Raw genomic sequence first — 24,531 nt, 5'->3', positions numbered from 1 at the left:
AAAAGAAGTTAATGGGAAATTTAATTAAAGAAAATACAAATGATGGAGCATTGCAGGTGGTAAAGTAAAAGGTTATGAAATGACATTAAAGTATTGTCCTGGAAGGAAGGGCAGCTGTCCTGGGAAGCTACTGGTGTGTAAAAGGGAAGCTCCCTGGCTTGGGGATCAGTGTCCAGCAGGCTCAGAGCAGGGAGTGTGGGTTCCCAGCAGTGCCCCAGGCAGCCTTCACCCAGATGCAGCCACTTCATGGCCTCAACATATGGCCTGTTAGCTGGGAAAGGGACTCTGGTCCCACCTCACTGCCCTGACCTTGGGCTCTGCTATCCAAGCAGCAATCTGGGGATGAACCCAGCAAAAGGCATGGGAGTACCAGGAAAGGGAAATCTGGATCAATGAGAGTATGAGATGGGTGGAAGGGGAACAACCAGGGGAGAAAATGGCTATGAAAATCATATGTGTGGGAGGAGGGAAAGTAGAAAAGAGAGATAGGGAAATAACTGGCAAAGTGGGAAAAGGGTGATGTAGGTGCAGGAAAGCAGTGTTAGAACAAGGTCAAGATAGTGGTAATTTGGCAGAAGAGAGGTAGGAGGGGGTGACAGGGAAGAACAGAGGGAGAAGCATGGTGGGGGGGGTATAGGGGAATGGAGGCTGAGAGAGGTAAAGGGAGAGAAAGATGTAACACGAGCAGTGATGTGGGAGCAGCAGCAGGGGAGGAAAGTGGTGCAAGACATGTTTGGCCTGGGAGCAGAGAAGGCAGAATAGAGTGTCTCTGGAGTGCACAAAGAGATTTTGCCTGTGGGAGAGATTCTAACAAACTAAGTTTGGGCTTTTTTTAAGACGTAGAAGAAAAAGTAAGAGATTAGATCTGCTCAGGAAAAGGTCAGCTAGAGATCATCTTTCCTGGGTATATACTATTCTTCATTTCCTGCTTGACTTGAAATTGAATTTCATTTGCTTTCCTCATGTAGAATGAGAGTCAATTCTTTTGTCTTTCTGGAGTGTCTCTATTCCCAGATGCTACCAAAGGCCCAGTGTTTGTGCTCTGCAGTCACACATGCAGCATGCATCCATGTGGCACTCCACAGAGGCAAATGAGTACTGCTGGGGCAAAGAACGCAACATCTTACGGAAGTGAGAGACAAAACAAGTGTTTTCCTTCATCCTAATGGACAACTGAGGTCCAGAGATGACAGATAACCTGACTAAAGTCACTCCAGAGGTTTGCAGCAGAGATGGGATGTTAACTGCACATTCTCAGGCTCTTTTAACTCTCAGCTCACACATCTTCAGGAATTTGGCTAGGAATCTTACAGACTGCTACTTTTAAGAAGCTCAGCTAAAGAAATGCACGTTTATTTAATTGGGAAGGTAACTGTTGCTTTTTTCTCTCTTTTGTTGCATTTTAAGGTGAGCTGGATGTAACAGCCTTGGGCTTTTCAATCCAGCTGCCTGCGGACCATTCCTGGAAAGGAAAACTGCCAAAATGTCTTAAGCATCTCAGGGTACTGAGCAGTTGTAACAGAGACTGCTGTGATCAGAGCAAAAGCTCAAAGCAGCTTTCTCATAAACCCTGCTTTAAAGCATTGTGTACTAGTTTCTCACTAATATGTGGGAGTGACTACCTAAAAAATAAAATATGAAAAGTGAGTCAGAATGCAGAAGAGCTAAGCTACAGATTTATGAACTGTTGCATTTTCTATCCCAATAGAAATTTATATTTTCTTCTATTGTCTCAAAAAAAGTGGATTTTTTCCCTAATTGGCCAAAGTGGGATTAGAAGCTGTGATGGCTATACACTTTACAAAGCTTTCTGGGAGCTTACAAAATGCATGATTTTTTTTATACACATCATCAGTGGAACCTCAAGTCATGCAGCTTCTCTGTGGTGCAAACTAACAGAGAGCTGGAAAAATAGGAACACAAAAGCTTCCACAGGGTTTTTTGGTTTTTGGGCAATGGGCCACTTGAGATGACCCCTGCTCCCCTTGGTCCCATGAAGACATTAAACAACTTTTCAAATTCCCAGAGCACCTTCCACTGTGGGATGTTTCATACAGTAATGAATGGAGGCTCTGGCTTGTTCCATGGCAATAGGCATCATCATTCCCACTCTGGAGCCCAAAGCAGAGATGTGGAATAAATTGATCTAGATCAATAAAAGTTAGGAAGAGATCTGACAGAGATTGGCTCCTTGCTGTAGTCTTGTACACAATTCACGGGTGTTCTCCCTTCCACAGGGAGGTGATATCTGCACATGTCTTATTTACACAGGCTGTTGAGACAGTCTGACATCCATCAAAAAATCCCTGGTGTCTGCTCAAAAATTTTGGAGTAATTTACATCCATGGCAATAAAAGCTATATGCTGTTTATTTAGCAGGGCTCTTTTAATGTGCTGTTTGTTGTTTTGATAGTCTATGTCTTCTTCATATTGTAATCATATTAAAAGAGCATTCTTTTCCTGGAATAAAGAGGTAATGATTCACAAGAGGCATAATTATTCCATGCAGTGCAGGCAGGATGCAGCAGAAAGAGCCATCTTCTTTATGCATAAGAGGCTTTTATTGCAAGTGTTCTACACAGTAATTAAATTCCTTTGAATGAGGAGGCTTGATTGGATTTTCCTTGGTTTATTGGGAGGAGTTTGAAAAGCAAGGTATTTAGCTCAATCACTATATAATTTTGGCATCTGTTGGAGGTTAGGGGGAAAGGTTCAGAGTGTCTGATTCCCATTTCTCTTATGTATTATGTTATCTGAACTCCCTTGAATTCAGTTGGATTACACCCTATGTGTATTTGTATGGGAATCAAGCTCAGAAATTCCTGGCAGAAAGCAGCAGGACACCTGAATGCATGCTGTAAGAATCCAAATCATCCAAGGGAAAAAAGCCTTGCTAGAGGAAAGTTACTTGCAGTCGCAAAGGCAAATGCCCAAAAGCGAGGAAATTTCACATTTGCAGTTTTCCTTCAAATTTGATGTTTGCCTTATGGTGAGTCCAGCCTTGGCCCTGAATGGGACAAAACTTTAAAAGAAGCAATAAAATAGAACAATGTAACAAAAACCTGTGCTGTGGCCTGACACACAAGCCAAGATAGTATCATGGCACAACTCCTGAGTATTTGAATTGTTGAGATAAATCATGTTCATTTACCATCAACTACTACACACAGCAGCCAAGTAATGTTGGTTTGTTTTTCTTAAGGAAAAGAGTGAAAATGTAAATTAAAAGGAATACTCTGTTATATAGACCCTCAACATCTATTAGCAATGGAGTTTGTGTCTTATGGCATAAATTACAGCAAATTCTTCTTGTTACTCAATAAGGCTGCATAACACACCAGGAGGAGAGTATTGCTCAGCCAGGGAGCTGATGTGCGACACCATGGGGGAAATTTCACCCCCTCAGGTGTCTCTGGAGGGAGAGTGCTCATGATGAGGAAAGTGGCCTTTTCAACTGCTCAGAAAAATATCATGGGGCAATGGAAGACACTTCCCTAATCTAGGGGCTCCCTGCCTGCCAGATGTTAACAGCCAGTGGGAATCTCTAAAGTGCACGTTACCAGCAGGGCTCTGTGAAGTTTGGGATCTCATAGAGGTTTCCAAAGGCTCTGCTTGTATTCCAGCAGTGATACTGGGGCTGGGGGACAGGAGGGCTGGTTTGTAGGGAGAATGGTAGTGGGGAAAAGGAGGAGGAAGACCTGTGGCCATGTTTTGTGAAGACAAAAAAAAGGCAAATAGGAAAGATATAGATGTGAGGAAACTGCAGGAGGAAGTCAGTGACACAGGCATGGAAGTGTCAGTGACAAACCTAAGCCTAAATCTAGAGGGGAAATGGCAAAAAATGCCTGTGTGCTGCAAAACCTGGAGCTAGACCTGCCTCATGCCTGTGTGTTAGACAAGCATAGGGGAGTGCAAGTCTCCAAAATAGGTCTTGAAGTGCAAAATTTGGTTAATTGCCAGGAATCTGAAAAGCAAGGTATTTAGCTCCTACATAGTGTGAAAATTGCAATGGAGAGGACAGGAACCATCATAGCAGTGGTTTGCTGTTGTCTGTGATGTTGGCCCGTTTGAACCTGAGTCAGGTCCAAGTGACTCACACATAACACAGAACTGTCCATGAAAAACCTTGGGTGTGCTCATCAGTCATCAAGCTTGTATCCTTGTGGGATACTGGGCCTGATGGATGTCTGCAGCTGAGGATGCTTCTGATTAATTTTGGTAATTGCAGCCAGAATGCTTTGCTTTATTACCTTCACTCCTTCCTACTGGCTGCCAGGCATTTTGAACCTAACAAACTGCCTGTCCTGTTGTCTTCCCCTGTCTCCTTCCTTTCAATCCTCTGGTCTTGGTGTATTTGAGGAGCACCATGAGTCCAATTGGACCTGGGATAAGTGGCCCAGGATTTTACAGAAAATAATATTGTGGGCAGGTACAGATGACTCATATCAAGCCATGGTTTCACTCTTTTGACTCTAATGACTTTGAATGGTTGTGTTTCCCTTCATTGTTTATTAATTCCCAGCAAGGATCTCTCCTGGGGCCAGCTGTCTGTACAGAAAGCTGATAATGGAGTTACACTTTGTGCCAAAAAAATGGGAATTTTGGCTAATTTTTTTTTTTTCAAGGGTTGAATTAAAAAAGTTTCTGTTTTTATGTCTGGTCTTCCTGAGCAGAGACGGTCATACCTGAGGACTGCCTGGCCGATGCTCCAAGCAGGAAGCAGTTCAGTGCGGATCCTGCCGACACCGCCCTGGGCTCCGCGGGCTCCCTGTACACCGTGCGCCAGAGTCCTGCAGACGGACACCCTGCTGGAGGCTCCTCTTCCTCCTGCACCCATCGTCCTGCCCACATGGCTGCAGGGGGCTCCTCAGCTACTGGGCTGCGGCACCAGACCTCCAGCCCGACCAGGAATGGGGCTTATCTTGAAGGAAACCACCAAAGAAGTGGTAATGTACCACCCTCCATTTAGCAATGTGTGCTGCTGTGCTCTGCAGTCTTAACTCATTCCCAAATTCCCAAGAAAATTGATAAGGTGGTTCTGTGATGGAATCCATCCAGACCACTCCTGCTTCCATCTAGAAGGGGAAATAATTACCTGTGTAAACACAAAATCAGTCTGTTCCCCGTTAAATAAAAAGGTGGAAGTTTTCTAATGCTGTTGTTATGTAAACATATGCATTACATATAACTGTGTGGCAATCACACCTGTTATTATCAGCATTAAAGACATAAATATATAAGGCAATGCTCCCAAAAATTTATACTGCCTACAGGCAGGTTCCTGTTATTTGTGTGACACCAGCTGTGTACAGGAGGTGATGCAGAGCAAACCCAAATATTAGTGCCTACCTCAAAGCATTTACCCAGAGGTTTTGCTTCCTAGCTCTCTGCCCATCCTGCCCCTTTAATTACGTACGAAGCCAGATTTTGCTTGAAAAAGACTCCTCAACACAACATATGTTTTTAAAAATCATTCAGCTCATGGCTTAAGGCTCTTTTATTCTTCAGGAAGCAAAGTCCCAAGAAGTTTATCTGCAAATTCAAGAAATACTATGGAAACCACTGCATTTGATGATTCTTCTTCCCTTTCTTAGTATTTTTGTTCACTTACCATTTGCTGGGGCAGTTGCTCTACTCTACTACAGTTCCTGGTGGCCACATTTTTTTTTCATCTTGAAATTACCCAAGTTCATCAGATGGGTTAGCTATTTCACTGAACTTCAGTTAACTTTGTTTGCATTTTCCAAATTCTCAGGTCTTTATCAGTAGTGGCGCCAACAGTGTCTTCACCCCTTACTAATTATTCAAACTTCATGTATGCATTTTTCATTCTGATGACAGATCTAACAAAGGAGTTGAATGTCTCAGCCATTTTAAAGTCATTAATTTTTTTCCCTTCCTCATTTATTAATGGAATCTACTGCCACTCTAGTACTATTTTTTTAAAATCTTGATGTATTTGCAGAAGATTACTGCTTCCCCTAGCCCCTTTGTCTACCATTATCTCAATACACTGTCTTTTTGCCCTTGCATTTCCCTTGGAAGCTTCCATTGATTCTGCATATTCTTGCTTGGAAGCCATTCCAGAGCCTCTTTCTAGTATCCTTTGCTTAATCTTTACTTAATTCTTTCACATTCCTCACCTCCCCAACATCTGTATTATTTCTTGTTCCTGAACTTTCACTATTTAATATTTTAGAACATCATTCTTCTGAAATAGGTATTACAAGTATTTCCCCCTGTGTTTATTTGTTTATCTAAGTTTGCCTTCTTAGATATTCAATACCCACCCAAAACTATCACTGACTTTGCTATTGTTTTCACACACTTGCTTCCCTGGTTTAGCCCTGTGTTAGCCTATTATAGAGACCACAGATAAGTGTTTGGTTCTCATAATTATCTCATTCTTTACTTACAGAGTCAACTTTAATCAAAGCAAAGTGGATAGTACAGAAATACTCTGCAAACAGTTTGTAAAAGTTTGTTACTAGGTGGGAACTGTTGGCCTTAGTTACAAAGCAAAGGAAATGAAAAGCCATTTTCTTTCAGCTCTTGTTCAGTGCCTCTCAGAGTGGCATAATCAGGTGTTGGGAAAACAAGAGACTCACTTTGCAGGGGATTCATTTACCCCTCTCCCACCACTTCCTTAGAGCCTCCTAACAGAACTGGGACCCTTTCACCAAGCTTTATAGTTGGCAGCTGTGAGGAGCCAAGATTTAACAATGTTGATAATTATTTGCCTTAAAAATCTTGATCATTCTGGGATCAGTCATTGTCTCTTTGTAGCACAAATGAAGAGCCAGGGCAGTTCAGAGCAAAGGTTTGTCTAGCCACACATCTTGTCTGCAGCAGGAAACAGCAGCGTGCCCCAAGGAAAGCGACAAATGCAGAGATGGTGGCGCATCCCTCTCTGCCTTCAGTAATTTGTGGCACAAAGATTGACCACCTCAGCCAGACGTGGTAGATTCATACATAGTAACCCTCCACAGATTTTTTTCCTCTGGATCACTTGGTGACTTACTGAATACTTTGTGAATTTTCAGAATACACAGAACTTCTGTGCCTAAGAATGTGTTGTGTGGAGAAAACCCTTGGTACCAGGGGACAGAAACTATGTTCAAGGGACTGAAGCTTAAAATCAGAGCTTCTTAAGCTTGTTCTGCGCCATTGCTTTCCCTTTTTGTTTTAGACTTTGAATGTCACTGTTTCCCAGTCTTGGCCAATGTTTTGTGAAACCTCCACGTAGTGCCGAGCAGGAAGCTAAAATTCAGGAGACACCTCCATCCCTCTTTTCATGACTTCCCACAAAATCTGCAGTCTTTACAAAATAGAAGGCTGACAAAGGGCTCATGTTTTTTTTCCAGAACTAGATCAACAAAAAAGTCATCGAGTGGTCATGCAATAGGCTTTACAGGTTCCTGTATTTCTCTGGCTTAAAACCACTAAAAGCACTTTGAGGAGCAAAGAGGGAGAGATTGGTTTTGAACCAGGCATCCATGACATGAGTGCCTCTGAAGCAGTCACAAGTGACTTGAAACTGCTATATATACTACCTGGGGTTAACAGAACTCATCCCAAAACAGCTTAGTAATTTTTATTACTGACAATCATTTGACACTTGCAAAGCCTAGTTCCTCTGAGGTCTCTGGGTCATTTGGCCAGCTCAACGCTAAAGGCTTCCTAAAACAGAAATGCATGCAGTGACCATCATTAAAATGGTTTTGGATTCATTTATGTTGTTGGGGTTTTCCTAATTTTTAGGCATTTATTAGTCCTGATATCACCCATTATAGATTAGGGTCTACCATGGGTGATAGAGTAGAGGTAGGGGGTAGGGTTTGCCTACATGCAAACCCATACAGGGTTTGCTGCCAAGGTCCCTAACAATCCATGCATGTGTTTTTCTTCTTTCTAGGCATAATTTATATGTTGCTGAATCATAAGTAAGGAAAAATGAGTAAGTGGAGCATGTCAGTCTCTGTTCTTATCCTCTTCAGTTTGTATACTTCTGAGGCAGAGATGGGCTCATTAAAAAGAGGAAGAATTTATCTCTGAAACCTCAAACCAATCCTGTTTATTTATGGATAGTTTTGAAAAATAGCTTGCCTTATTTATCATGGTGGGCAAATATCATGGAAAAAGCCATAATCATAAAACATATCTCAGTGCATAGCAGAACATGTCTTTCAAGCAGAATGGATGAGATTAAACCTCAAAGCTCTCATTAATGCGATCGGAAGCTTGATGCCTAATTCTCCTTGATTATGCTAAAAAATTCTGAAAAAAAAAGATGTAAAAAAAATCTCATTTCAGAAAGCCAGTTGGGGCTGCAAACAGATAAACATGCACTTTCCTGTCATCATTTGCCAAATTGAGGCTTTTAAATTAGGGAAGGAATGGTCAAGGACATCATAAACCTTTCCAAGCTTGCTTACATAACAGACAAAGCCTTTATCCCAAGTATGAAGAATTGTGTATTCAACCACAATATAATAACCTTAACCTCACCCTGTAGCTTGTTATTTTTATGGAGATTTTATTATCCAGTATTAGCAGTTAATTATTTTCACCTGAGGGTCTTTGTGAAAGTGGCAGTCCTGCTTATTAGTACACATATTTCCTGAAAACATTGGGGGCATGGGAGTTGAAATTTCTCTTTTTCCAGAATAATGCTGCAAGCAGCTCATTGGGGGCAGATCCATCACTGCCCCAAGGCAGAGGAGCTGCTGATGGCATTGTGAGCCTCAGCACTGTATTCAGCAAATACAGCCTGCTTGCTAATTTTTGAGGACATTTCAGTCTGAAAGTTTCAGTGCTTCCAGCGGGCTGCCTTTTTGTTTCACCTACAAAAGGGAGGCAAAGCAAGAAAAGCCTGGATAAATATTTGATATCCATGTCTCGTGCAGGTGGACACTGGCTGCTCCTGGCGATGCAGCATCCCCGCACAGTGCTGCCCGCGGGAGCGGCTGCCACCCCGTGGGACAGGGACTTGCTGGGACACCTTGCAAGGCAGAGGGCACCAGGCAGGTGGTGCCCGACAGGTCCTGCCAGCGCTGGCCAGTGCAAGCAGGTGTGCTGAGCCTGGTCTTCTTTGCAGAGCTCTCTGCTGATCGGGGCTTGTCAACACCCTGCCCTGCCCCAAACAGCCTGTAGTTGTGTTCTCCCAGTCCCCTGCTTGTCTGATGCATCTCTTCTCCTGCTTGGTGTTCCCTAGATTTTTAGAAAAGTATCTTAAAGCCTTCCTCCTTTCCTTGTTTGTAGTGGAGGGTGGTTTGTTTTTTAAAATAATTCCCATTTCTCTGTACCTTTGAGGGTCTGCTACTTCTGCTTAGTTTCAGTAGATCTGCTACTCCTTATTATCTGCTCCAGTGCAATCAGAGAGAACCTTTTAAAATTTCATTCCCACCCCCTTCCCCTGAGGCAAAGAAATCATTTAGGCCTGCAGCAATATTAAAGTTCATCTGTCACTCCCTTTCCACTCTTATCTATCAATGACTGTATTCCCTCTGGGCTCTGTTTGTTTGCCAAGAACATATTTAGGGAGTCTGTTATTTGTCTTTCCTTCTTTTGCAGGTTTAACTCCATTTTAGCATTTTATTTCCTTGTCATGCCTCTGCAGCCATTTGGCTGTTGGCTCTGTCTCCATTCTCCTTCTCAGGAGGGTCCAGAGGTTAGAGATGAGTTGCAGAGAAAAGTGTGGGGTGAAAACTCAGACTGAGCTAGGCCACCTCTTTCTCCCAGCTTCTCTCAACTTTTGCCACTGACCTAGTAGTTCCAGCTGTTTCTGTGTGGGCAATGGTCTTGACTGGGATGCCTGGAGATGTTCCCCTGCAGAGGAACCTCTTCACTGTCCTTCCCCAATATCATTTGAGGCAGGAGGGGAAAGTGCTTCCCTCTGATTACCTAAATTTCCATATCTCATTCCATTAATTTGACAAATTTTTGCCACCTGTCAAAAACAGGAAATTGGATTTGACCTAGATTATGATCTCTAAAAATAATTATTGGTCGCAAGCACTCCCATCTCTTTGTAATCTGAGTATTCATTATCATCTTGATTAATTCTGATGACAGGATGGCATAGGATACCCAGGAGACATGAGACTTCCTCATTTATCTAATTCTTAGGTTAAAGTGTGAATACCTTCAGATATGAAAAGAATGTATAGCACTTGCCCTGCCGCCATCAAACACTTTTGTGCTTCGTATAATCTTTCACCAAAGTGATGCTATTGAAAGACACCCCATGCCTTTGTGTAGACATGAAATGATCTATTTTCATTTGTAAATTGAGAAATTACATTCAGATGGGTAAACTACAAAATTAAAAAGCCAAATAAATTAATCAGCAAAATAAATTATAAAATATATGGAAAAACAGATTGTTTCCAGACTCATCAGCTAGAACCTGACATTTTGCTGTAAACTGGGGGTATCTCAGTTTTATTAATAACATTTAAAGGTAGCTCCTTTCACACAAGTAAATTAACACACCTTAATTCATGAAAAAGCAGTAAAGAATCCAAAACTTGATACTAGGTAGGTACATAAAGTATTTTAAGAATTAGTATTGACACATAATGGTTGTTTGTATATTATGATATTATACTATCCCTCAGGCATGGATTTGAAAGGGTTATCTTCACCTGCTAGGGTCTTGAAGAGTTCTAGTCATGCAGTCTCTTTAGAAAGGTCATTTATATATTTGTCTTTCAGAAATCACATTTATGCTATTGATTGCTAGATTGCAAAGGAGTGAATAGATTCCCCCTGTCATTTCAACCTTTTCTTCTCATCCCCCTTCCTTTTATTACAGATACTTCCAATACCTGTGAAGGCTCCCAGCAGCACTTGGGGCTCTCTGCTCCCCTTTGCCCTTTCCTGGGCGGGTTGCAGGCAGGAGTCAGTGGGCTGCAGGCTGCCCTTTCTGTTCCTGGTGTAAATCCCAGGCTAAGTCCTCTGGGCTTTCCTTACATTTATACAAATTAAAGGGAAAAAAATTCTCTCCTCAATAGTGACACATTTACCCTGACCACGTTGTGGCAGTAGCAGAGAAACTTCTGCAGTCTTTTTTTCACAGCCAAACCTTTCTCTCCTCCCCCTATTTTCTGACTAATTTGCAAAAGCCTGGTCTTTTTCCTGTCCTTAGGTTTGAGGTGATGGAGCGCCCAATGCCTCCACACATCAGCTCTCATCCAAACCATCGACTGACCATGGAGGGGAGAAATACCCCTGTGCCTCCAAGACAAGTCCCAGTTCTCCCACTTGTCCCTGACGGAATTCCTCATTGTTACTGATGATCCAGGGGTTGGCCAAGACTACCCTGTTCGTTGTTTTGCACTCTCTGTCTTCATTGTTTCATGCCGAAGGCTCCAGATGGTGTCTGTACCGTTGTGTATTGCATTTATTCTGTGAGAAGAGCCCAGGGTCGCCTGAGTCCATGCAAACACTGGTCCTTGCTGTCTAATTAAAAGGACCTGCGACTGTTTCTTGTCCTTTGTATCCAGAACAGTGACTTAGCAAATGAGAGTGCAATTATCATTATATTTACATCTCATCTCATTATGAAAACCATCGACCAGATTTGCACATTCATAGCACTGCTGCTTTCTGGAGTTCATTCTGAGTAACTGCAAATATACCTCGTTACATTACACTGTAGGATGAGCATGGTGGCAAGGGAAAAAGGACAAATATGCACATAAACTCATTATTGAGTGTATATGGACAGAGTCTCAGCTAATATAAATCACCAGAGCTCTATTGAAGTCAATGGAATGACAATCTACACAAGTCCCAAACTCACATTTACCCACATGCGTTAGGACTGAGTCATGCATGGAGATTCTCACGCATCTCATCTGTCTTTGTAAGCTCAGTGTTTCTCTGGAGAGCTCATCCCTTCTCTCCTCAGCAGTTGGGATTGCCTCCTGGCTACTTGGGGCATTTCCAGGCTCTAGTTTAGGTGTCTGTGATCTCCCCCTACACACAGTCTTCTGTGTGATTTCTGGTATTCTGCAGAGTGTACTTGCTTTCCATTTGCACTTCTCTCATTAAAAACTGGGCTTTGACAGAAAGAGATGAGCAGATGTGAGCAAGTAACATTAATGCATCTGTGTGCTGCTGCCTGCTAATGCAAAGTTTGCTTGGTGTGGATATAAACAAATGGAAACAGTTTTCCTATAGCCTAGCATAATATAGTTCTTGTTGTAAGAAGCAGGATAAGAGGGGGTACAAATTATATTCAGGTGGAGATTGAGATTTATAATTCTGCAGAGACTAAGAATAAAAACATAAATGCACTTTCATGCCAATGTGCCTTTATTCACTTGATTTAAAGCTACAGCAAGCTGAAGTTGCCTTAAATCATGGAGGGGTTATACCATTAAAAAGTCACATGTGCAATGTTCATCCTCACATGTTTTAGTAACTTCCCAAATTGGCATTCACTGGGGACCATCAGCTCTGTGAGAGTCTAAGATTAGGACGATACGGACTGAAACCTTCGGCTAAGCTCTAAAAGAAGTATGAATATCTGAATGCAAATTAAAAACCCTGTTTGCTAAATCCTGATTTTATCCTCTAGCCTTCACATTCAATGGCAAACTCCTTTGTTTAGTGCTGAAGAACTTTTCTCTCCAGGTGTGAGTGTAGTGTCTTCTTGGGCCAAGATCCCTGCTGCTGCAGATCAGACAGCAGGGGCAGCTTGGTTTAAGAGCCTGGCAGCTGGCACATTTTTCCTTCTCCAGCAGGGATCTAAGGGTTTCATGTTTTTTAACACAATTCACCAGCTGGGATCATGTCCTCCAATAAGCAATCAGATTGGAAACTCCTGCAAGGCCCCTTTTTCCCCTATGCCACCATCTCAGGCCAGTACTTGCACTCAGAGAGCCAATGTCCAGGGCTGCAGTGAGGCTGCCAAAGCCCTGCACACTCACAATCCCAAACTGAGGAAACCTCTGCATGCCATTGTAATGCACTGTTGTGGGCTTTTTGTACCGTAGCCTCAAGTCCTTCACCTGACCGACAAGATGCAGCTCGGCCATCAAGCAAGAATCCTTTGACCTGGACGGTGGAGGATGTGGTGTGGTTTGTGAAGGATGCAGACCCTCAAGCTTTAGGCCCTCACGTGGAGCTCTTCAGAAAACACGTATGTAGAAGGCTACCCTTACCACCTCTAGGTAATTTAAGTCACAAGGGAGAGCCAGCACATGTCACACACAGCCCCTCAGCTGCCTTGGGCTTCCTCAACCAGGTTGAATGCAGGGCCTGGCCAGGAGTTCAGCACCTCTGGAGGGTTTGGGCTGAAGAAATTTCACTTATTCCTTGAGATGGTGTTAAACACTGGGATGGGCTAGATCATTGTAGGTCCCTTCGAACTGAAACAGTTCTATTCTATTCTATTCTATTCTATTCTATTCTATTCTATTCTATTCTATTCTATTCTATTCTATTCTATTCCATTCCATTCCATTCCATTCCATTCCATTCCATTCCACTCCACTCCATTCCACTCTATTCCATTCCATATTTTGTGCTATATTATGCTACTCTATTCATTTATACTTCAATGGGGAAACCATAACAGTGTCTTTAGAAAATGCTCACTGTTTATTCCCAGCTACTCCAGCATAAATTGTTTCTATGCCAAGTCTTAGAGAAAGCACTGAGGATCTGGTGCTCATTTTTCATTGTCAGATTGGCACAAAAAAGCCTCGTTTCAATGACAATTTTTTTCCCAGGATATATATGATTCTTCTCTGAAGAGCATTTTTTATGTGTCTCTAGATATTTAGCAGGAGAAACCCAAAACAGCCAATATTTTAATCTTTTCCCCCTCAGTATTATGTAACTACATAACCAAATTTAACATACCTGCTGACTCTCTAGAGGATATGATAGTTGCTTTTGTGAGGATAACCTCCAGTGATGGAAATTTTATTATCCTTAATTTGTAAAGGGGAGACTTGTCTGATCTGGAGTTTCTTGTTCTGCTGCTGTATATGGACTTGACACCGATATATCTATTAGCATTTTTTGCCTTCCCCATCTCTCCTTAATCAATTCAGTCTGGCTATGAAAAATGGATTTTACCCTAGAAGTGACTTGTTTGTGTTTGGCTGGGGGTCATAAGTTTTCATGTAAGTGCCTGGACCTAGGTCTGAATGAGAATTGCTCCCCAGCCTTTAGTGCTGACCAGCACCCCCAGTGCTGCAGAGACAACAAGAGGGCTTGATCCTTCCTTGACCCTGTGCCAGCAGAGACAAGTGAGGCTGTGGAGCTGCAGATGAGAGATGAGGGGTGAGAGCTGAGGGAGGTAAATGCACTTCCAGCTACACTCTGCCTCCAGGGCTTCCAGATACAGGAGAGGAGGTGGCTGAGGGGCAGCTGGAAATGAAGGTGACCAGAGGTCCTGGTGTCTGCTCACCCTAGGAAGGTATTGGGGCCATCTGCCATTCTGTAGGCAGGTCTGTGGGATGAGAACAGCAGCATGCACAGCGGTGTAGGGCCAAATGTGCAGGTACAGGTTAGGTGCTGGCCTGCTTTTCCTGCCTTCTGCCTTATAAGCTGATAATGAAAGCATGGCCTATGTTGGTCATGTGGGCAACCAGGCAGATAAACAAGCCACCTTCAGATTTGAAGGAACTTGCTATAAAATGAGTTTCTGACAATATCAGAAGGGGCTGTGCATCAAGAGAAAATCTTCATGCAAGAGAGTGAGAATTTAGATGGTCTGAGGCATACAGGTACATCCCAAAGGGAAAACCCCCAACTTTTAAAGTTTTTATTGTAAATATGGAGAGTGCAAAAGCACTAATTTTGTCGAGTTCCCATTTGTAGCAAAGTGAGCTTTTATGTAGCAGCAGGGCCTGGGAACGCTCCAGGCAGTCATGGGCCAGCTGCACTGGAGAATGCCATGATACTGCAGCTGCTCTGCGACCAAAGAGATCAAGCTAAATTGCCACTAAAGACTGTCCCTGTCATCCTTTGTTGCACACCTAGCACCCATGGGCTCTACTTATCATTGGTTTCCTTGTAAAATATGCCATAGGTGTGAGAACCTGGGTATGATTGCCACACAACTCAATTCAATTACACCTTTGAGTTATATATATCCCTGCAATTTTTCAGCCTTCAAACCTCATCTGGATTAGCACAAAGACCCCAGGGGTGAGAGACAAGTGATTAGTCCATTAACCTCAGCCATATCTTCCTGTATGTTCAATCTTTCCATGGAGCAGGTGCATAATTTACTTAGAAGCACTCACTGTCATTGACAGTATTGCCCGAGATAGTTGCTTTGGCAGTCAGCTCATCTGAGCTGGGAGAGAGAGGCTGCTGGGACCAGCAGGAAGAAAACAGCTGGAGGATGTATCCTGAACATGGGCAGTGTGCTTCCCTACTGCTCTACCAGGCCATTTGGGTGTCAACCTCAGTCCTCAGAGCCAGCTCTTCCAGCCTGCAGCCCACATCCTTCACTGCCCCAAAAGGTGCTGCAGGATGTCCTGGCTCTGTCTGCACTTCCCACCAGGAGCAGAAGCTTTGCTTCTTGCCAAGACACCTGAGGAGCTCTGTCACAGGTAGCTCCTGAGAGTGTCCACTAAAGACTGAGAAATTTCCTGCACCTCCCATCAGCTGTTCCCTGCTCTGTGAGCAGGGCTGTGTGCCAAGGACAGCCAAGCTCATCACTGATGGAGCTCTTGGGCTCACGGAAGGGAGCCCCAGCCCTGGCCAGGGACCTTGCAGCGGCACCGTGTGAGATCCCATGGAGACTCCATCAGCAGGAAAGACTCGGCAGAAAGATAGGGGGAGGGAAATGGAGGAGGGGAAAGGCAGCCCTGATTGCACTGGATGTTTCCAGTTCCAGACCTGGTTCAAAATCTGCTGGTGCTAATGTACATGTGGGAACCACGTTATCAAACTCTTCTTTCTTAAAATTATTTTTAAAAGGGCTGACACAGTAATACTGTAAAGAAGTCAAGCCAAGAACCTGCACAGGGAAATGGCTAATATGGGCTATTTAATTGGATATGAATGCTCCCTCTGGCATACTATTGTCATGGAGTTTAATCTTGACCCCTACACAGTAATAATAATGGAAATAATAAAATGCTGAACTCAACATTTAGAAGCAGCTGCCTCCACACCTGACCCTTGACAGTGTTTTTACCCTATGGCACCACAGTTAAAGGAGTTCTTATTTTATTTCTTATGCAAATAGTAATTATATGTAACACTTATTCTCACTTTACATTAGCTTCCTTAAAATAATGGCAAGGAGAGCGGGGAGGTGGAGAGAATTTCTATTATGGATAGAGTGGGGGTTGCAAAATGAGGAGCATTAATTGATTGAGTTAATCAGAAAGTGACCTTAACTGCTCATCAGATAAATCACCTAGTGAATGGAATAATAATGATCAGGGCAAATTAGGATCCATAGCATTGCTTAATAAGTAGGCAATGGATCACAGTGGAAAGATCTGGCCATCAAAACCTTAGAACACAGTGTAGACAGCGTTGGTGTGTGTGTATCTGTGTATGTCTATGCACACACACACAGCACTTGTGATGTTTTAGCTCTGACATTCCAAGTGTGTAAATGTGCTGGAAGCTGTGGGAATAGGCAGTATTTTTTGGCAGATCCACTGATAGAGTCAGGAAAAACCAGACAGGCTTTGGGTCCAAGGAAGAACAGAAGAGCTGAAACCATGGGTCTACAGCCCATAGTAAAGGAGAGTCTGTTTTACGTTGGATTCAGGCTTCTTTTGCAGTAGTACTTCATGATTTCAAAAGGTTTTCAAGCCAACAGTTCTGAGATAAACAGCTGAGCTTGGTGGCAATTTCCTCCATTTACATGAGGGTTAAATTAAAATCTAGCAAATTTAATAATAAATGCAATTAAATAAGCAAGTTATTACTGTCTTGAATCTGAGAAAAAAACACATATATATATATGTGCACATGCACGTATACCATATACTTGCAACACTGGGTATAAGTGTACTGGGCATATGTGAAACCCACAAATAGCTGGGGACAAAACTGAAACTGAGATCCAGAGGTGTTCTCTTAGCAGTTTAATATGATTACATCCTTCGCTGTCTCCATCATTCATACCTTTCTCTCAAGGCTGACTGGCTTTTCTCAGAATTGCACTTAGAGCAGCACTGATTTTGAAAAATTCTACTTTTAATTGCAAAATAAATTGAAAACCTAAACTAATCTTATAGTTTCTTGAAGAATAAAAAGTAACATTTAATTAAACCTTCCTTCATGGCTTTCTCCTATCACATCTCAGATTTCAATTTTTTTAATGAAATTTCAAAATGCATGACATTTCAGGTAGCTCTGCCCTAAATGACACACTGTTTTTAATTCACCTTGTTTAATGTGTAAGGACACAGCACTTAAATGGGGGTTAACACATTTTGATTCTCTTCCTCTCTTTGAAACCAGGAAATTGATGGCAACGCTTTGTTACTGCTGAAAAGCGACATGATCATGAAATACCTGGGGCTGAAATTGGGACCAGCACTGAAACTCTGTTACCACATTGATAAGCTCAAGCAAGCTAAGTTCTAATAATTTCTTGAACAACAGAATCTGAGCTAAATCTAGATGGAAGACTAAAGGTAACGTTGCCTTACAGAAATGCATTCATTTGCAGATTGCTTTTCCTTCTTTTTTATCAAAGACTTTGTCTTTTTTAACATTTGTGCATTGTCACCTTTTTTTAATCCAATGGGATCTTTTTGGGCTGCTTTGTGTTAATAATTTGCCAAAAAGTATATAATTACAATAATTATTTTGTATCATTAATATTATTATGATTATAGTAAGTCCTATTTTTGTAACCAGAAGTGGGAAATCAAAACCAAACACAGCTGCAGCATATGCATAGGACTGCTGGAAGACAAACCAAGAGTCCCTCGCTTGCCGCCTCTGAGGAGTAATCGCTGACCTGCCTTGCCTGGGCACCAGCTCCACTCTCCATGCTCTACCCTAAAAAGGGCTGGAAAAGTGCAGCCTTTGGTCACCTTTTGTCCGATGGAAACTGCCCCGTGTCTTGCACTATCCGCAAAACTTGAACTATTCACTTAAAAAGGAACAAGAACAAAGAAAAGGGGGGGAGAAAAAAGAAGAAGAAATAATTTTAGAAAGAGGGAGGGGAAGGCTTTTTCCCCAGCCGAAGAACTTTATCCCGCTAGAGGGAGCAGCCCTAGCAGGCTTGAGCTCTGATGCTGCGGTGCTCTGAGTCTGATGGGCTTCGACCGCCTTGACTCCTATCGAGCCCGTCCGTAAACACCGCCCAGGAATCGCGGGCTCCCAGCGGGATGCTCCTGCCGCCGTTTGCAGATAATCCATTCAAGAGGAGCCTCAACGCAGGGAGCGTTTGTGGCAGGATGTGTCCCGTCTCGCAGAGGGTGGGGGGTAGGATGGATGGATGGATGGATGGATGGATGGATGGATGGATGGATGGATGGATGGATGGATGGATGGATGGATGGGTGGATGGATGGGTGGATGGATGGATGGATGGATGGATGGATGGATGGATGGATGGGTGGATGGATGTATGGATGGCTCCCACGGTGTCTGGCACTCACATCTGTCAGCTCCGCTCCCCGAGCCGCCTGTCTGCCGCACACTCTGTGCCACTCCCGGAGAAATCTGAATTCCTGCGCTTGTTTTTGTTTGCATCTTCAAAAAACAAGGAAGCCAGGTGTGATTCTTCCTGCTGTGCACTTTGCACAGGCCCAGGACAAATGCCGTAGGGTTGGTTCCTGACTGGGCTGTGGCTTTCAGTACACAGACAGATGTGTTGGACTTTCTGTCCCAAGTGAGTTAAAAATTCACTTCTGCCTCTTACACAAATCTGAAAGGTGCTTATTCACACTCCATGTAACTGAGGGGGACAAAACAGGTCTCAGGCTGAGAAATGTGTATGAATCTGTGGAATGAGTACGTCCTTGCTTTCATCCACAAAGGATGACTATGAAGGGACACATCCATACAAACCCTTAGTGCATGACAGGAGAGGTAGCAAGTGTTTGTAAGTCATACAGGTGATTTTAGAGCTTGTTAGCTCAACTTTACTGAGAAACAGGGTCCTGATGGTATGCAAGATTGTTTGACCCTGTTTATGTAGAAAAGAATGTTACCAAAAATACCTCATGGAATAAAATTCAACTTGATGCATGTTGCTAGAGTAGAACTCCTACAAAAAGATACCCGTTCAAAGACCTGCTCCTGGACATCCTTAAAAATAGGAGAAACCAAATCCTACAAGACTTTCACTAAACTCCTGGGGACTGGTCTCCTAATTCAAAAACTTGTCATAAATTTGCAGGATTGAATCTCTACAGGACTGACCAGCTTTCAGCAAATCCTCTCTGCATGCTGAAATACCCTAAATAGAAAGAGCTGAGGAACTGTGTTAAATGAAAAGTCATATATGTCATTGAGTGACGTAATATAGGGAACCCTAAACGTGCCAATGCTTGTAATACAGCCCCCATCTACATCATTTTGTGTCTGTGGTATAAAGAATGGAAATCTCTTTGGTGAGCTGTCTGAGGCAGAGGTGACATTCCATCAACAGCAAACCTGTACAGATCATTTTTCACTCTTACATTCCCAAAACATGTAAAAATCTTGCTGTATTAGTAACATCTCCTTCAGAAAGTCCTCAAACAAACTTATTTTCCCCTCATAATTACAAACTTAGATAACCTCTCTCCATTTCTCAAAATGGGATTTTAATTCTTTCACTTAAAACCCCACCTTGCTGTAATGTATCAGTAATCAGAGCTGGTTAGACTTTATCAGATGGCTTCAATGCTGGAAAATCCCACTTTGTCAAAATCAAAACTCTTCATAAAAGCATGTCACTTTCTAACATTAAATTCTATTTAACTGAAACTACAGCTTTCAGTAGTGTCAAAACATCATTTTGACATTTTGGAAGTAGAACATTTTTGTTCCAAGAATATTTTTGCATTTGATTGTGTTTTCCTGGAGGATCTGTAGCTTCACATTTTGTTCTGAGAGTGAGGGGGGAAAACCACAACCCACAGCTAGACTTTCCTCAGCAAGAAGCCTTCTGATTCTGTTCTGTGTCTCACCCCTGTTCTGAGTCTCACCCCTTCCCTCCACTCCCTGCCCCGACTCTGGATGTTACAGCTCAGGGGGCTGATCATACCAACACAGTGTGAAGAGACTCCGTGGTGGAAATGATGTTCATGCACGTGATTTAACATGTTGAGATGGTTTTCATGTAGGCACCTGACACACACAGTCAGTGGTGCCATCTCATTTGCTATCACACTTGTAGATACATCAAGGACCGTCCAGGCCATGATATTTAACGTTCTGTTTTTCACAGGGGAGGCAGTTAGTGGAGTCCTTTTACATGCAAGTAATGCTTATGACAAAATTTCCTCATTGCATGGTGTTGTTTTGTTTTATTTCACTTGAGAGGCAATTAGGAGACAAACATTATTGCAATCGCTGTAATATAGAAATTGTACCTAATTTTTGTCTTTCAAATCTTGTCAGAGAAGGTAATTAAGCAGCTCTGCTGTGCTGGGGGGGTCAGGCTGTCTCCTCAGAACAGGCACTAAAGAACCAGAGTATGCATGTCAGCTTCTTCTCCACTGGCTGCTGCTTTAAGCTTTGCCTGTAGAACTTACTTTGCTTGCTATTCCTTTCACAGCTCTCCCTTCAGACTGTAGCCAGCCAGTTGTATTTTTTAACTGTTCCCAACAGGTGGGTGGATGTGTGATACCTTTAAAAGCAACACATGTGCCTCTTTTCTTCTTCTAAGCACTTGTATTTGGATCAAAAGGCACTTTGGTTGCTCCAGGCAGTTTCAATTCTTTGTGAGCTTTCACTTTATTTTTTTCCTTAAAAAAGCAAGCAGTTGAAGTCCAAGGACTTGGGGACCATTCCTCCCGTGCTTGAGCGGTGGTCACAGGGTATTGGGAGCACAGAGCCAGTGCTCGCTGGCACACCATCTTCTTGGATCTCTCATGGCTGTCCAGCTCAGACCCAGCTGCCAGAACTGGCCAGCCTCGCTGCTTCCCATCCACCTGCCTCTTCTCCCGCACTAGCAAATGCCTCCCTCCCAGCCAGACCTAATTGCATTTCAAGAAATGCCTCTGGGAATGCCTCCACCTCTCTGAGCCCACTGCCTTGCTTGGCAGGCAGAGGAGAGCAGCAGCCTTTGCAGCGTCAGCAGCTTTGCTCAGCGTGATTCATGCAGGCAGGCACCCTTGGGACGGGCATGTAAAGCATCACTCTGGGCTGTTATTGGCCTTAAACTGATGGCTGGATTTCTATAGCTTGTCAGCAGTCTTCATGAGTTACACTTCATGCCTTTGTAAAGAACGGATGGCTGTGAGAGATTAAATGGAACATTATTAGCAAAACCAGCAATAATTAGCAAAACAACAAGAAAATGGCTGGTAAAGTTTTTGTGTGGAAAGAATGCCGCTGTTGGATCAGCAGCAGGAGCACACACCCTCCTCCTCTGAAGCCTGGTCCTGGCTGCAGCAGCCCTGGGTGGCCATTCCTCTCACTCTGGCACAGCCACCCCATGGCTCATTCCTGCCCATGGATGCAGCACCCCCCCATCACTGGCTGCATTGTTTGGGGGCTGAGCAATATCAGGGAGGAGTCTGTCAGCTCTCACTGCCCCAAAACATACTCAAAACTCTCAGTTAATTAGTTAGTGCCTTCTTTATTTGCCTGCCTACTCTTTTCATTTGAATAGCTTCTGTCTGAAAGAAAGACACCAAGAGGGAGATCCCCCAGGTCCTTCAAGCAGCCTGTGAATGACCCTTCAGCTCACCCCACAGAGGAGCATCTCCATGGTCAGACATCTGCCTGGATACAACTGATCCTCCCTCTGCACCAGAAAGGGAGGCAAGAATTAAATGCCCCCTTCTTCTTAATTAAAATTAAATGCTTTTCAGGTCCTTCCCCTCTCCGACCTACAGCCTCCTTCCACAGAGCCAGTTTCTCACTTCTTCCCAAAGCAGCAAGGAGGGAGACAGGGGAGGTGCCAGAAAGGACTGAAAGGACTGCCAGCTGCTGGCTGATCCAGCAAGACAGCAGGCATGGAAGGACCAAAATCAGCTGCTCCCCTGGTTTGAAACTGGCTTGGCTGGAGAGAGGGGTCATGCCCAGGGATTTGGTCTGGGGGATTTTCCTGTCAGATATATGCAGGTTACACCCCAATGTTTCAGTCTGCACCTTCAGTCATTGCACATTCAGTCTGTTGCAGTGTGGATTTTGTCTCCAAATCCACCTTCTTGAGCTTGTGTTAGGGAACTGCTCTGCTGGCACAGGCTGCTTCCACATGAGCAGGCTTGGGGTTGCTAGGGAAGAAAGTCATAACAAGCACATTGAAGGTAAAAATTCAGGGATACAGCAGGTCAGCAAGAGCCTCCTTCCCTTTCCAGGCACTTCTGTGGGCAGAACTTTACTCAGCAGCTCCACTATGGGGCAGAATGTCTTGATTTTTGGCTGAGGTAAAGTTAAAACATGACACCCACGCACCTTGCCACAGGCAACAGGGTCATATGGAGCCATAGGGATTTTCCTACTTTCACCAAGAATTTGGTCCTAAATTCACACACCTTTACCAGAGAAGGCAAGCATGTAGCTGCACACACTGCCTCTGATGCCTTGGAGAAGTTGCATGCTGTTCTCCAATCCATGCTTCCTTCATGGACAATTGGAATTCGATTCCCTTGGAAATCTAAAATTTTCCTTGAGAAAGAATCACTTTTATTCACTGCCATGAGTTAAATATCATGGAAACATGACTGCTAACAATTTGCTTCACATAATTTGTACTAATGCTAATAAGCAACAGCTGCAACACTTCCTGTTGTAAATTCTTTTGTGGTTGCAGCGGAATTATCACATCTGTACTTCACAAATCCGATAGACTCGAGCACAGCTCACTCATTCTGGCCCCAGCTCCAGCAAATCCCTGTGCCTCAGAAGTGCAGCTACAGAAAGATGTATTTACAGTCTCTGTCTCCCTTCGTTCCCAAAGCCTCTGCTCCCCACCAGGTACCTGGAGCAAGAGGGGTCGGGGCTGGGGGGGATGTGGCAGCCTGGGGGTCAGCCAGTGCGTGCATGGTGTGGTTGGAGCAGATTGCTTTCAGCAAAGATGTCATTGACCAGCCAGGTTTACTGCAGTTCAAGCAGACAGGTTTTGGTCAGAGGCTAAGTACAGGAGAAAAGTGATTTATTAAAGAAAAAGAAAGAAATATGAGTGTGCAATACCCTGCCACCATAAGACTTAAGCTGAAACCCAAGAATCCTTCAACTGTAATCTAAAGAAAAATGTTTCCCTCACTCAAGACTCTAAATAAAGCATGTTAGGCCAAACCCAGGTCCCACTGAGGTCTGCAAAAGTTTTTCTATTGAATTCATAAGACTGGGGCTTGGCTCACAAAGCAGGTCAAGCTTCAGCCATATCCCATAGTAACCAGAGCCTAACAAGCTATTCCATGCTCTCTTACAAAGAGCAGAGACCGCTGCTGGCCAGCCCCCTCTCCCCTGCTCCCAGGAGAGCTGCTAGCTCGCTGGAACAGAGTTCTTCCAGCTGCACCTCTACCTGACCCCAACACCTTCTCCTGTTAGCTTTGCATTTTAGCTATGAGTTTCATGGAAGGTGGTTTGGGTTTTCCACTTTGGAGCAAACTAAAGACCATGCCCCGAGGATTTCAGCTGTGCCACTAGGCAGAAACTTGCACTGACTCAAACATGACTGTACTGGGAGATTTCCACATGTTCCTGAGGCGAAGGCTGAGGTGGAATTTAAAAATAAAACTTTTCAAAATGAGTCTCAGTGACCCACAACTTTTGGCTCCTTCAGCATCCACCACACTTCATCATACTTCAAATGGTCAAGTCTCTTGGTAGCGCCATAATCGGACAGGAATAGCTCAAAGAGCTTCAGAAGAGACTCCATCTCTGACTACAGAGTCTTGCTCCATGGGCAGCTGCCAAAAAGCAGTGTTTGGGGAGAATGTGTGTCTGTGGGTTGCTCAGAGAGGCTTGCCTGGCTGCATAGAGAGGCTGTGAAGTGAGTGAAATAATGGAAGGATAGAGCATCTAGGAAGGAGGGGCTTTTAAAAATGGGAAAGCCCCTGGCTTCCCTGGGGTTCCTAGGGAGTTTCTGCCCTGTCTCCAGGCAGCCCTGTCTGTACTGAACTTGCCCTGCATAGCACAGCATGTCTTTATTACCCAGTGTCTTCCCTTGGTGTTGTATAAAAGTGGGATCATGCTGCCCTTTGAGAGTGCAACCAACTCCATTTTGTCAGACATCTCTAAAAGAATGAAGAGTAGCACAAATCTGAAGTCCAAGTGGTACAGGAATGAGGACATTTCAGGGTGGGGCAGTTTCACAGGTTTCAGTGTCTTCCAGCTGAAATGTAGAAGGAGAGAAAAATAACTTCTGAATTGAAGTGAATGCAAGCTAGTGAAAGACTAGTGATTAATATCATCCCT

At 43.6% G+C, this 24,531-nt stretch overlaps 1 protein-coding gene across 1 annotated transcript in view; it reads left to right on the top strand.

Annotated features, from left to right (window-relative positions):
• Window positions 1–18,401, top strand: part of SCML4 (Scm polycomb group protein like 4) — a 65,003-nt gene extending 46,602 nt beyond the window's left edge. The window contains exons 6-9 of the mRNA XM_064706886.1: window positions 4,674–4,946; window positions 13,005–13,150; window positions 17,458–17,633; window positions 17,860–18,401. Coding sequence (XP_064562956.1) covers window positions 4,674–4,946; window positions 13,005–13,150; window positions 17,458–17,583 — 545 coding nt within the window. The 3' untranslated portion in view covers window positions 17,584–17,633; window positions 17,860–18,401. The remainder of the gene's footprint in view (window positions 1–4,673; window positions 4,947–13,004; window positions 13,151–17,457; window positions 17,634–17,859) is intronic.
• The last annotated feature ends 6,130 nt before the right edge of the window (window positions 18,402–24,531 follow it).

Source organism: Zonotrichia leucophrys, chromosome 3, assembly GCF_028769735.1.
Source record: "Zonotrichia leucophrys gambelii isolate GWCS_2022_RI chromosome 3, RI_Zleu_2.0, whole genome shotgun sequence".
NCBI classification, from domain to species: Eukaryota; Metazoa; Chordata; class Aves; order Passeriformes; family Passerellidae; genus Zonotrichia; species Zonotrichia leucophrys.
The sequence above is the reverse complement of the archived record's forward strand: the minus strand, read 5'-3'. Positions and strand labels throughout refer to the sequence as shown.